The sequence below is a fragment of the Agelaius phoeniceus genome, chromosome 7 (assembly GCF_051311805.1).
Source record: "Agelaius phoeniceus isolate bAgePho1 chromosome 7, bAgePho1.hap1, whole genome shotgun sequence".
Classification (NCBI taxonomy): Eukaryota; Metazoa; Chordata; class Aves; order Passeriformes; family Icteridae; genus Agelaius; species Agelaius phoeniceus.
Window position 1 is genome coordinate 38,478,610 of NC_135271.1, and position 14,567 is coordinate 38,493,176.

The 14,567-nt window shown below is 42.2% G+C and overlaps 1 protein-coding gene across 11 annotated transcripts in view; it reads left to right on the top strand.

The window, feature by feature from the left end:
- TMEM177 (transmembrane protein 177) overlaps positions 1–13,191 on the top strand; it is a 45,760-nt gene extending 32,569 nt beyond the window's left edge. For 6 of the 11 annotated variants that reach the window (XM_077181612.1, XM_077181613.1, XM_077181615.1 and 3 more), the window contains 2 exons: positions 508–565; positions 11,770–13,191. In XM_077181612.1, coding sequence (XP_077037727.1) covers positions 11,784–12,734 — 951 coding nt within the window. In that variant the 5' untranslated portion in view covers positions 508–565; positions 11,770–11,783 and the 3' untranslated portion in view covers positions 12,735–13,191. Of the gene's footprint in view, positions 1–507; positions 566–8,477; positions 8,831–8,854; positions 10,627–11,769 lie in introns of those variants that run through there. The other 5 variants (XM_077181617.1, XM_077181618.1, XM_077181616.1 and 2 more) reach the window with 5 other exon arrangements.
- The last annotated feature ends 1,376 nt before the right edge of the window (positions 13,192–14,567 follow it).

Sequence of the window (14,567 nt, forward strand, 5' to 3'; positions counted from 1 at the left end):
ACCATAGACAACTTTACAGAGTAAAGCAAGATATATAGTGGCCAAATAAAAGATGAAAGGAGCAGGTTGAACCTTTCAGGCACAGAGGGTTTTTGGCTAGAAGGTCTGCCAGGACTACATTGTCCTTGTGGTCATTATCATAACAGGGTTTTTAGGTTTAGAGTTTTTATTAGACTTTCCCCAATACTAACAACAGTATACACACAATTGAGATCTTGATTTTTGTGTAAAATGGCTAACTAGTACTGCTCACATCTTTAGAAATGGTCCTTAAGGTTTGTAAATTTGCAGGTTAGAAAGGAAACAAGACTCAGGTGGCCTAGATCATGAGATGAATCAATTAAACTGGGGTACATTTAAGGGAGAGAGAGAAGTTGTTAGTGAATGAAGTCTGTTTTGGAAAAAAAGGGTATTTCTGTTTGGTCTTTGTATTGGGCTTTTTTTTTTTCCTCCCTATGTTGCCGGTTGTTCTGCAAATGAAGCTTTCCGGTTGTTCTGCAAATGAAGCTTTTCACACTGCTCCTGACTTACTGCATTAATGAGGATAGGCTTGGACAACAAACAGGTTTGTTAATTTCTTTTCATTTAAAATTTTTTTTTTGGTCTGCACTATAGTTTCTGTCTGTGTGTGCATTTCCATGAAAATTGTTCGTTCCCATTCTTCCTTAGCATGGAACAAAAACAAGTACCTGAATGTTCTCCAAGAGTACTCAGGAACAGTCTTCCTGTCCTGTAACTGGATGGAATGTTGACATCTGTGTGCATAAAATCATGGTATCAGAGGGATCTGTGAGCTATAGTCAGCTCTTGCTGGTTAGAGTGCTGTTTTGCAAGTTCTCCTAAACTTAAATCTGTTAACTTTGAATGAGTAAATCCTGTGACATAAAAAGATACATTTATTACAATTCTTTTCTGTGTTTGAGCTGTGGACACCATGACTCCTCACCTGGTTCTTAGATGTTGTCCCTCATCTGTGAAGTTGCTCTCTGTAAACCACTTTGGCTATCTGTAGCACTTGATATGGCTGCTCCTGACTTTAACATTAAATTATCTATGATATGCTATCCAGTGAGTAGTTATATTATGTGTTAAGTTTTCCTTTGTTTTTATGGGTAATATGGACTGCTCCTTCAAACACAGCTTCCAGCTTTTTGATTGACTCTCCAGTTTGGCAGGTCCCATGTGATTCTCCAGATGCAATTGTGCAATCAGTCACTGTTATCAGCTCCAGATTAGCAGGGAGATTGGTTTGCATTCATCAGAAGTATTCTTGGCATTTACCAACTTGTGTTTCAGAATGCGGATTATTGGCTATCCCTGTGTCTTCCCATGTGACATACAAATGTAAACTTCAGTGCTAATACCTCTTGCAGGTGTGGCCTAACAATCACAGGTCCCTGCCTTGCATATTCTTAGTCATAGAGTTTCATACTTGTTTATCTGCACCTAGAATTTTATCCTCACCATAGTCCACTTTCTCAGTCCTTTGTTTATATTTTAAGGTGAAGAATACCTTCAATTGGGGAAAAACAATGGTTTCTACTTTGGGTTTTATTAATAAATTGTTAGGAGGCTTGAAGAGAATGTAACACCACTGACACAACAGACTCTCTGAAACAAAACTGGTTTCTGCAAACCAATGCACATCTCCTTTTGTAGGATGCTGGATGGGTTGAAGTTTGTCTCTGGGTTTTTATGGTTATTTCTCCTCATACAGAGTTATTTGGAGGATATTGTTTTATACCATGAATATGCTTTATCACTTGAAAGGACGCTGAACCTGCGGTCCTTCACTTTTCAGTACTGAGATCTGGATGATTTTAGTTTTGGGCAACTCTTAGAAGACAGCAAAAAATTTGTTGTGGTGTGACTGTGGGTGGCAATAACATCAGTTGTGTAGATCTTCAGTGCTTATTTTAAAAGGTACTCACAGCATCTTTCTTTAGAGCTTACTTTCACAGATTGGGATGCTCATGCTGCAAGCCAGCTATAGGAAATTGTGTGTAGCCTGCACTTCATTAGGCATCATCAGCAATATATAATTGGAGTGGCAGTAGATGTATAAATGAACTTGATATTATGGTATCTGGATTTCACTTTAGCAGCTATCCTGAAAAAGCTATTGACCTGGAAAGCTAGTATTTGATTAAAGAGATGCTCATAAACCATGTAAACAAACTTATCTGTTTCAAAACAAATTTACTGCTTAGACAGGAACGAGTCTCTCTGGATGATACTGCTTTCTTAAGACCTTTTATCTGAGAGAGGATCTCTTCAAAACTTAATTTATTTGCAAGCACACAAGAACTGATCCAGTTATATATAAAGCTGCAATATGTGCAGTCTCAGAGATCTGTGCAGTCAGAAATACAGCTCAAAAAGTTTCTTAAAGTACTGGAAGATCCTTAAGTGACTGATGAAATAGAAAACATGGACTGTTCAGTGGCCGAACACGTTTTCCCAAGAAGAGTGTGTGGGATCAGACCCCTTCCCTCCTACACACTGCCATACCACAGTGCTAAAGCAGACAGATTTCACCTGGTTTGCAGGGTGGTTGGTTTATGGAGAACAGCTTTGGTTTACTGTAGCTGCTCCCTGCTTCACACACTCTGTGTAAGACTTGATCAGCTCCCACTCAGAAGCTGTTATTTTTCTCCTGTTACACATGCTGTCCAAGAAAAAAGCTGTGTGCTACAGCTATACGTGATCCCATCTTCTCATGATGACCTTTTCTGAAGTATTTTAAAGTAAGACCTCTGACTGAGGGGAAAAAAAAGTAGATGCCACTTTGAGAGAGGGTAAAAAAACTGTAGGCAGGTGTCTTTGAATTAGAAACTCAACAGACTGGGCCTGAGTCTCCAGCTCCCCACCAAAGCACTGGGCAGTCAGTAGGGTAACATAAAGAAAATGCTGGATTTCCAGTGCTAAAGAAAATGATTTGTGCATTAACAGAATGTGTCTTTTGTTACTGTTATCAGCATGAGTCTCCTTTTCCTAGACAGTAAAAATGTGGATCTGAGCTTTGGTAATAACACTGAATAAGACAAGTCTTAAACAGATTGAATTAATAGGAATCCAATGTTCCAAATAGATCTCACTTTAACATTCATCTTGCATTTTCTCATAATTTAATTCTGTTATTTCTAGTGATAGCTCTTCCCTAGAACTGGGATGTCTTTTCAACTGACTTGAGGCAGAGTGGAATCTCTGGTCTGGTACTACAGTAGAATGTACTGGTTTTTAGACTAGCTGGTATTCTGTTTGTAGCTTCCACAGCTTTTAATGAGACAGGAAAAATTACCCTTATCTGCAGTGATAAGGACCTTCCTGGAAGGTCACAGCATTTGTGAAGTAATCCAACCATGGAGTAGTGCTCAGTGACCACCTAGGCTGATTGACTCAGTGAAACAGCCCCAATTTCTACTTGCTTTCAAGTATCATTACCTTTGTAGTAACTTCAAATATTCCCAAGGTTAGACAGTATGATTCAATCTGTTAAATATTATACCACTGCCTCAAAGAATTGGCATCCTCTCCTTCCCAAGACACACTTCTTCCAATTCTGAAGGGAAATGGTGCTAATTAGCTGTATTATGAAGATATGACATCTTAATTCACTACAGTACCTTCCTTTTAGGAGAGCTAGCTAAATGCAGGACCAGAGCTCTTTAAAATAACTGTATTAGTTATAGACAGTGAACAATTGTCCTGGTTAACAGCTTGGCTCATGTGCACTGCCAAGAAAACCCAGGCTAGACAATGAACTTATGTTTGTCAGTTTTCATTTGATTTCATCAAATGACATCAAAATGGTGTCTGTAACACAACTAATGCAATATGGTATAGGGTCTGTCTGCACACTACACCTGAAGCAGTTTTAAATAGCAGTAGACTACTTGCAGAACCATGGGCTTCAGCATGAATTGATTTGACCAGATGCTGCAAGTGGTTTTGCTTCTCAGCTCTCTGCTGCAGGTATCCAGATTTTCTACTAGCACCCGTGTTCACCTGCTGGATATCACAGAATCAGCAAGTTTGGAACAGATCTTCATGATCATCCAGTCCAACCATCAATGTAGCACCACCATAGTCACTCCTAAACAAGGTGGATGTGTGTATTAACCTCAGCAGAGATTGCAAAGCACATTCAGATCAAGGATTGTTTGATGATTACGCTCAAAGGAATCCTGCTTGAAGGAAGGATTTTCTATTTTACTTCACAGGGTGCTCACTCTTTATCAGCTTCTGGTACATCCAGATAGAGGTGAGGGAGCTTGTACAATTAGCCCCCAGATCTGAAAATGCAGTAGCAAAGAGATAAAAACCTGCATTTTCCCTTTTCTGTGTCTGCTGCCACAGAGAGCCTGTCTGAGGTTTAGGCAGGTCTGGATCAGCAAATCAATACTTCAAAAACTCTGGAAAGAAAAGTTAGTCCCAGAGCTGTGTAGCCATCCAAATGACTTGCAGCCTCTTTATGGCTTCCAAAACACTAGTTTTTCATTCCCTGATCAGTTCCAAGCTGTGATATAGTAGGGAAGAAAATATCTTCCCAGTTCTTTAAAGACTCTCTGCTTTACTGTGATCTATATACCTGCCAATACCAACAACAAAATTAGTCATCTTTTTAGTCCTTCTTAAATATATATATATAAATACAGGGATTTGAAGGTTTGATTTGAGACCAGAAATATAACTACCTCTTCTCATGGCTGTGTTTCTGAATGTTTATCCTTTATTATGCTTGTCTACATCACCCATCTTGAGAGGAAACACAAGGTACTATCTTTAATAACATGAACATACCCCAGGTATAAGAAAAATAGTTGTGAATAGTTCATCTTTTTCAACAGAAGAGGTCTAACAAGGAGATGGGAACTTTTTTTTCCTACTACTTCTTATACATGGCTTTGATTATCAGCATAAGAATGCCATTCCAGCCAAACCTTGTCCGTAAACCTGATAGAAAGGAAAATGTGGTTTCTAATCTGCGTTAACTGAGCCAAAAGCAAAATCCTGGCATACAGGCAAAATTTGCAGTTGTGTTCCCCATCAGCTGGTGAGTGTGAATGTTCCATGGGTGGAACACATGGGACTATGAGGCACAGTGGAATGGGACATGCAGGGATATATTATCAATATTTGCTGTTACCTCCCCTTTCCAGCAACAGAAACTGCTGAGATCTGAAGAGCTGCACCTTCATGCTTTTGCTCAATGCTGTGTATGCTTCAATCCCACTGTCACTGTGCTATTTGCTGCAATTTGGAGATGGGCAACTTGCTCAGAATGACAGCTGGAAAGCCCATCTTGCCACAAGCTCTTCTTCCCCTTCAGTGCAGTTCAAGTACGAACAGGCTCAACCTTTTGGCACCTGTCAAGAACATTAAAGGTCACTTAATACAGCAATTTTCAATGCAGTTTGTGCTGAGCTGGAAGTAGTTCCAGCACAGGCCGTTGTAAGTCACTTTAGTACAGGTACTTCCTAGGCATATGTTTTGCTTCAGAGCATTGCACTGCTTCTGCATGTTCATTACTGAAGCACTGCATTCAGCAATACTGAAAAGTGGGCCAGGGAGCTGCTCTTAAAAGAAGGCTCACAAGTCATACCCTTCCTTCACAGTAGGATCTCCCCCAGATCAATCAACACATCTCACTTCAGGATCTTTTTGCCCTCTAACATTCCCTCTGTTCTTCATCAGACTTCTCTGTCCTCATGTCCTGTAAAACTCCCTAATGTCCACACTCCAGTTCCCTGGCTTTCATGATTGCATCCATAGGTAACTGGTGGATGATCTGTGTCCTGTAGGCTTTGGAATCTCTCTCCTCCTGCTGCTATCAATGCAACTCTATAGACATACATAGTGTAATTCCCTAATCCCAGACTCCTGCAACCTCTCTTTCATCTGACACCTGGGACATACAATGTTGCATAAATTTGTGCCAAAATTATAAGGTTCCCTCTGTTAAAGCTCATACCTAGAGGATGGATTGTGGAAAAACTTGTATAAAAGGTCAGATAAATCAGATAAACAGACTCCATGAAGTAAGAAGATGTTGAGGGGAGACATGTCTACATCTTGGGCTCATGGACACTCACTGACCACATTTACATTTCCACTTTGGAAATCACATGAGCAAAACAGACTGCAAGACCATATAAATCATTAAGCAAAATGAATGATTTTCAGTTCTGTATTTAAATGTCAGACTTTTTCCTAATGTAGCAACAAGGCTTCATACATACAGATTGCAAGTTAGAGAGGCAGATGATGGTAGGTACCTCTATCTTATGGTAAAATATGCGAGAGAACTGGATCATGTTCCTGAATGAGTAAGGCAGAGCGTGTCCTACAGCACCACCTAGCAGGCTAATTTAGAAGTGGTCCATATCCCTGGATCCATGACTGCTATGATGTGTATGTGCATTAAAACCAGGGCGCCCTTCAGTCTTGTTTCACTTTCCTTGGTGTAACAGCTGCTTCTTGAAACCAGAACCGCGCCAGCCTGGTGATTAGTAAAGCCGGGGTGCTGTTTCTCCAAGTTGTATTAATTATAAATCTCTTAAGAGAAACCATAGTAAGAATGCAATGCCAGATTTTTGAGGTTTAGTGTAAGAAATCTTTGTTTTCTAGATCTCTCCACCTGGTACAGACGCACCTCCCAAAGTCAGATTTCACAAACCCACCCAACCTTTTCTCTGTATTCACCAGCAGGATAAGTAAGTCTCAGTGTGATGAGGGATTTTTAAAGACTGAGAGTCTCTGGGTATTTCAGTTAGTGGGAGTCTGTTGTCTGTCATCACCTACATACAAGTTTTCTTTGTGCATCTGCATGAAGTGTGAATACCAATGCCAGCTTACAAATTGTAAGTTTTGGCAGATGATGAAGCTCCATGCTGAGGCTGCAGAACAAAGACTGTAACAGCTCTCTGCTGATATAAAGAGGGATGTGAAGTTTTTTAGGTTTTTTGGTTGGTTGGTTGGTTTTTTGGGGGTTTTTTTGTTTTGTTTTGGTTTTTGTGTTATTTTTTTTTTCTGGCTGCCTCATACCTTGTTAGAACCTTGGCACTTGTCAGAGCTTTCAGTGCCCCCATTCTGCTTGATAACCTAGCAGAAAATGATGCCTTTTTGTCGGTTACCATGTTTTCTGCTAATGGTGAGATAAACGTGATGCATAAGAGGGTCTGATGGATGACAGAGCTGGCAAAAAGTGTCTCACAGGGGGACAGGTGAAAAAGATGGGATCTTTTCTCTGACTTCTCCCTTTGGGTGGCAGCAAACTATTCACCTGCCTTGACATACTGCATAAAACCATAACCTAAGGGTAGAACTGTGCCCTGTCACAAAGGAGTGTGTTTTCTTAGCAACCTGTTTATTGGAAGTTAAAACCAAGGTTCCAGCTTCTGTTCACAACAGGGTATGCCTAGCCAGGCCTGTTTAGTACTAGCATTTCTAAAAATCAGGTCATCTAGTGGGAAAAACATAGGATAAATTTATTCATTAGGATACTTTCATGAAAGTCCTAAAAATCCCCATGAATTTGAATTAGAACTCCTAAGCAGTCAGTTTACAATCTTAATCCTTTAATGTGAACTCGAGTGTCATGCTAAAATGTCTGGGAACTAAACCTTTACTGTAAGAAATGCTTCACTCAGGGGCTGCTGCAAAGAAAGCAAGATCTGTCAAAATTAATCACAAGTAGAAAGTAGGAACAGCTTGCTTTTATTTCTATTCTGTTGCCTCTCACCCAGCATAACTTCCATTTGGATAGTGAAAAATTATTACCTTATGACTGCCTGGTGTGGAGGAACACTTTAAAACAATCATCCAGCATGAGTGCAAGCTTCCTATAAATGAGACAAACCCAACCTTTCACGATCTCCATCCCAAATAAAGCCCTAACCTGGCCAAAACCTATTCTGTATTCTGTCTTTGCAAGGACAGCACATCCCAGGGGCAAGGCTGGACTTCCCAGAGCTCAGCCCTGGATGCCGGTGCTGCCAAAGGGTGCTCCCCTGCCACCCACCTCCTCTAATTCCACGTCTTTCCAGGGCCTTCGGGGTGCTCAGGCTGTAGATCAAATCCACAAGGGCTTACTGAGAAACCACACTGGCCATATGCTTTGAACAAACAATAACTGTAAAGCAAATTTTAAAAAATCCCTGCGTATGTTATTTTACCACAAGGAATGACAGATAAATCCTACACGATGGATGCCAGCTCTGCCACTTGCTGCCTTAGCGGCAAGCATTCCTGCCCTGCAGTGGAGAGAGCTGAATTAACAATACAGATGTAAAGTATTTCGCAGGAAGAACGTTGGGAGTTAGAACACAGAAAAAAGTCATAAGGCGGGCAGAGAGCGGCAGTCCCTGCCTCACGCTGCGGCTGCCCTTGGAGGGGTAGGGGGGGGGTGTCTCTTCCTCTTCGCCTGCAGGGGCAGAGGGTCGGATCCTCCCCTCGGTGCGTTCGCCCTGAGGCCAGGTTCAGAGGGTCGGACCCTCCCCTCGGTGCGTTCGCCCTGAGGCCAGGTTCAGAGGGTCGGATCCTCCCCTCGGTCCGTTCGCCCTGAGGCCAGGTTCAGAGGGTCGGATCCTCCCCTCGGTCCGTTCGCCCTGAGGCCAGGTTCAGAGGGTCGGATCCTCCCCTCGGTCCGTTCGCCCTGAGGCCAGGTTCAGAGGGTCGGATGCGCCCCTCGGTGCGTTCGCCCGAGGCCAGCCCCGGGCTGTGCCACTGCAGCCACACCCGGCCGCTGTGAGGGGAGCCGAGCCCCGCCCGCCATGGCGCCTCCGCCCGCCCCTTCCGCCCGCAGCCCCGCCTCGGCCCGGGACCCGCGGTAGGTGCTGGGCGGCCGCGGGGCGGGGGGGCCCGGGGCTGTGCATTTGTATCACTCTCCTCTGCTATGTTTTTAATTTCGTGACAGCCGGAGCCCTGGAGGCGGGTCTGGCCCGCGCCCTGTTTCCTGATGGATCGTGCCTTAAGCTGGGCTTTCCCTTCGACTACGTGCGATCTTAAAGCAATAAATTCAGTAACACACACGTGTTATGGCCAAACCTGCCCAGATATCCCTCATCTGAACTTTAGCTGATGCAGATCTCTGAGTTCAAGTGAGAATTAAGTGCTTGTGACACCGCAGAGATAGAAAGTATTTCAGCATGTGGGGGAGGGCGCCATGTAACCGTGGCTTCATGGTTACTAAACGATTAAATTAGCAGGATATGGGCCACATAAATTGCCTTGCAGTTTCCGGTTGCTATCCTCATACATAAATTGCACAAAGTTTATGAATAAAATAAAGATGTTGTGCACGGTTAGGGTTGCAGTGGGATATCTGCAGGAGCTGAGCATCTGCACTGAGCCCTGAGGAAGGTTTGGAAGCATAAATGCTAAAATGTTTTGTGGGCAGTTTTCCTTTTATTTTCCTGACTATTAACTATTATGAGAAAACAAATGTGGCATTTCCTGCTTACTTTTGCATTCGATGTGCACTATCACATTTGATCATGCAAGGAAGGAGTTTTTATTAGGTAATGCAAGAAAGGAGAGTGGAGTTTTCAGTGTGGTCTGTCCTTCCCCACACGGGTATGGATGGAAGCTGAAGAGGGACTTTTTCCTTGAAGCATTTCTAATCTTAAAACGATGTTATTTGTCTCCAGTGGGAGGCCATTCTCTGACAGGAGAAACCTGTGAAGTCCCTGCCTCAGCTTCACATGAGGATCAAGTGGTAGGCTCCCTACAATCATCCCCTTGGAAGTGCTTCCCCCTGCACTGTAAATGACATGACCTTTTCCATCAGATCTAAGTACCAGATTTGCTGAGAGGTCATAAACTTCAAAATGGTCCTTTGGTATTAAGTACTACCATTTTCTGGGGTTTAGTTCTATTATCAAGGAGATTTTCTCCTGAAATTTGGTTTCATCCAAGGTCTTGGCTCTTTGGCGTGTTTTTCTTAAATAAGATTGTCAAAAAAAACCCCACCTCTGTCTTCAGCAGAATATAAGAATACCACTAGTTATTACACTAAAAAATACATATTAAATTACTGTATGATTACATACATCATTGTTTTTATTAAGCACTCAGTGTGTGTTTAGTGCAGCATAAATATTAAACAAGATTATTCTCCCCCTGGTGGGTTTACAGTCTGAAAGATCTTCATAGGAAGGAGTAGTAATAACATATCATTAAAACACCCCTTTAAATTAATCTCTTTTTGTTTCCCTGTGGTTAACTTTCATTTGCTCTTGACCATGACTGGTGTGTCCTGGCATGTTCCTGTGGTGCTGTTTGATGATGTTACAGACCCCAGTTGTCCACTCTGCCCCTCTGTGAGAAGTTCTTGTTCAGCACATGTGGAAGGAGAGCATGTGTCCCTGCTTCAGCTGCTGCCACACAGAGCCCAGCAGCATAGCTGAGACCCACCTTTGATGGCACTGCACGCTCAGACTTTGGTTGTATCAAAGCTCAGTTCCCTTCTTCCACCTTGGCTTTCTGTGAGGACAGCTGGAAACACTCATGTCTTTAACAGCTGCAGCAAGATTCTGTGAGGCTCATATGTGAAAGCCCTGAGAGAAGAGACTCTGCAAATGGAAAAAGTGGTGCCCAGTTTTCACTGATTTCTGCTGGATTTAGGTGCCTAATTCACTTTTATACCCTCCCAGTAGGATTTTTCTAGGCGGGAATTTTGTATCCAATAGAATTTTTTTTAAGAGGAAATTGGAGCTTTCCTGGGAAGAGCATGTAATACGGCTTGGACCATAAAAAGAACTGATGTTTCCCAAGGGAAGCATGACTCTTGAACTGAATGAGTTGGCAGGTTTGAAAGTTTTGAAGTTTATTTGCTTATTTAAAGAGTCATAACATAGTCGTAGGCCCTGAAACAATTTATCTTCCAGTTTCTGCTCTAGACTGAACATAGTATTTGTCAGAGAAATTATTTCAGAGTCAAATTTTTAAAAGTAGCTGCTGAAAGCATGCTGCTTTCTGAAAATACCTTTTTGCTGAATAAGCTCGAACCACTGCCTGGGAGTTTAAATCTGAAAGAAAAGAAAAAAAATGTATAGAAAGCACATACTGTTTCTTGTTGGTTTTTGATTGTTTGTTTTTTGTTGGGTTTTTTGTTTGTTTGTTTTGTTGGTTGTTTTTGGGTTTGGTTTTTTTTTTTGATACTGAGCTTGACTATCCATGAGAACAAACTCCTAAAGGAATGTTCTGTCTCCTGAAATTTTTCAAATCAAAATGTGATCCTGTTTGGAAAGTTGTTGTCAAACTCAGCTTATTGAATTTAGTATTCAGGTTACTGATTAAAATTTTTGCAGCTGTACTGTAGAGGAGGTTGGCATAGACTGATCTAATTATTAGCTCTTTCTGACCTCAATACCTGTAGACTGTATAGTGGAAGGCAGGACTGGGATTGTGCTAGCAAGGACTAGACAAGTATGTTGGGTAAATACAGGGTATGTATTGATTGCTGGGGGAGGAGGAAGTATGGTGGCTTTAGTATTGTCTTTATTGTGGTAAATTATTTACTGGAGGAAAGGGAGAAGTTAATTCTTCATATCAATCATCCTGTGTTGCAAGGCCCAAAAAATTGTGTATCTCTTCCTCTTGTAAAATTGTTTTGCGTTTTGTTAATGTAAAAAATTGTTTCTTTGGTTATTGTGCTCTGCTTCTTCTCATGTTTTCTGCTTTGGTTGTTTGGGGTTTTTTTTAGCACTAGAGAGATGACAAGCCTATCTATGCACACTTTAATTCCTGGTTTTGTGTTACAAACAGGTTAGGATTTGACTATGGCAGTGCGGTTCCTGTGGAAGGCATCAGTGTGGTTCAAGAAGCACAAGATCACTGTGTTGGCCGTTTCTTGCATGGGACTGCTTGGCACTAACCTTTCCTATCACGTGTTTCCTGAGCAGACATTCAAACTGCTGCATGAGTGCTGGTCAGAGGGGCAGCCAGCTGAGCTTTCGGAGAAGCTCTGTGGTGTGTTTCAGGATGTCCTTCAAGATACTGGTGTGAAGTCCACTGGCTCCTACAGAGCCTTTGCAGCTTCTAGCTTCCACCCTGTGAGCGCTGGAATTCCCTGGCTGCCTGAAGGCTGTTTGGTGGGCATCCCGCCTAACTTTGATAGCACAGCTGAGGATAAAAAAGGAATAGTCAACCATGTTATTGTAATAAATGGCAAGGAAGTAGACTGGGAGAGCAGTGAAGGTGTGGCTTTGAAGGAAGCTCTCACGTTTTCCCTTAAAGCTCAGAAGTTTGCCATTGCCAGAGAAGTTGTGTACTTGCAGAATGGCAGCCCTTTAGCAAGTGCAGTTGTGGCTCCCACTTGCTTGGCTGGGACGGTTGTCTGTGGGAGCGCTCTAAAGCTGCTGCTGGGGTTATCCAGGGGCCCTGTGATCCTCCGGGGCCTCTGTAACCTTGTCACTGCCATGGGAGGACTGCTCTGCTACTATGTCTCTTCTGATGCCATCACCTATCAGCTGGACTGCAGGGCCGACTCGAAGGCAGCCAGGCTTTCCAAGGACTATGCCAGCGGTGGCCTTGAATTTTATGATAAAATCTTGTCCCGCAACAGGATTTTTCGTGGTCTGATGGGCAAAGAAGGGATGAAAATGTATGCCCCGAGTGGTAACCTTTTCCCAAGGCACTGGTTCAGAATAAAGTATACCCCATACACTTACCGGAGAACTTTGATTCTTAATATTTTAAGAGAGCTCCAGGCATCTGATGGGAGTGCTTGAATTTTAAACTTGTGAATTATGTATTTTGGAACACTGCTGTGCTGCTTTTTTTCTTTTTTTTTTTTCTTCTGTATGTTCATTAGAATTTTGGGGTTTATTTTTGCATATAGTTCAGAAAGAGTTATTGCACGTTTCTTGAATAAAGAATTCTCTCTTAAAATATTAAAGACTTGCTTCCAAAGTGCTCAGTTCTGTGTGCATCTCAAATCACAAGACTGCTGAGAAGGGAAACTTTTCAGACACTGATCTGGAAGTTCTGCTGTGCTGCTTTGCCTTCCTGCCATTTCAGTCTGGCAAATTGCAAGGTGCAAGTCCAGCGGAGGTTTTGGAATCATTATAATTTAAACTGAGGTGTTTGCTCTTTCTCCTGTGGAACAACACAGATATTTTAAAAAATGGGCCGTCTGTATCATGTGGTTACATAAATATCAAGACAGAGTGTTTCTGTTCTGTGTAAGTTCTTGTGCTGTGTATATTCTTATGCTGCAGTCACCATTCTTCATGGTGAGACATTAGTTATGCTGCAATTCCTACCAGTACAGACAGTTTATTACCAGCACCTGCATAATTTGCTTAAATCTAGTTCTGCTCTCTCTGGTACATGGCGACTGCAATGTCACTGTGAATGTTCCCCAGGAGTGGTAGTGGGTAAGAGGACTGTCCTGGATTGTCTTCTCATAAGTAGGATAAGCATGTTGAGAAAAGGTTTTTCTGCTTGCTTTGGTAGAGTTTTTTGTTTCATTTAAAAATACGTGTAGATGTATGTCACCTGTTATGTCAGTGATGGCAAGGTATGAGACATAAGTCTGACATTTGGTGCAGAAACTGGTGAGGTCTTGGATGCAGAGTTGCCAAAGGAGATTATTCTCCTGTATCCAAAGGAGATTATTCTCCTGGCTCAACAAGATTTTGTCTGGCAGGCCAAGCTTTGCCCAGGATTACTTATCTTCTGGAGAAGTCTTTAGTGCATGGGCAGTAAGCTTTCCACTATAGTCTCACCTTGATTTTCAAGGTGATAGTTTTCAAACTTTGTGGTTCCTTCTTTCCTATGTTTCTATTGCTGTTCCAGTAGCTCTCCCTGGTGACGTCAACGTAGTTCTCATCTCTGTCGTCATTCTCACCAGCAGCTTCTGTTATTTTTTGTCTTCTCAGTCAGAGATGTGCTGAGTGTCCTCTCTGCCCTGGCTTTGTCCTTTCTTCATCTGCCTCAATAAGAACTGTCACACCTGTGTTTGCTCAACGCATTACTGAGTTCTGTTTCCCTTTTGAATCACATGGTGACATAAAATTGATATTCTGGCTGCTGCTGAAGCACTGCTGTTGCTTTCCATTGCTGAAGCCATGTGTGTGAGATGTTTGAGTTTCTGCTGAAGTAATCTGTGCCATATGCTTCTGAAACATCACCTATTGCTTGCACTTGTCCTCGGCAGGTCATGAGATGTCTCTCTGGTGTTTTTCTGGCTGTAAGGCATAAGGCTATTGTTTTTGTGTCCTTTTGTGAAAGAGTGATAAAATTTCCTGGTCTGTGGAATAAGAAGAGACTTTACTTTTAGGCAGGGGTCTTTAAAAGCTTTGAGCTTTTTTTTTTTTTTTTTTTACTTGTCTTCCAGATAAATCCAATATAAGGCATCACAGAAGTTTGTTGGTAGTGACATAGGGACTCAAGATTGGAATATAATTCCTGGTTTATATAGTCTGTGAGTTTATTTCATCCTCCTGTTACTCCTTCAGACAAATCTAAACTCTGTGAAATATTCTGAGGGAGAACTTAGCCCCTTTAGTTTATGTGGTTGAAGGAGCTGCTGCTACATAAAGAGTGCAGAGAGGAAATCA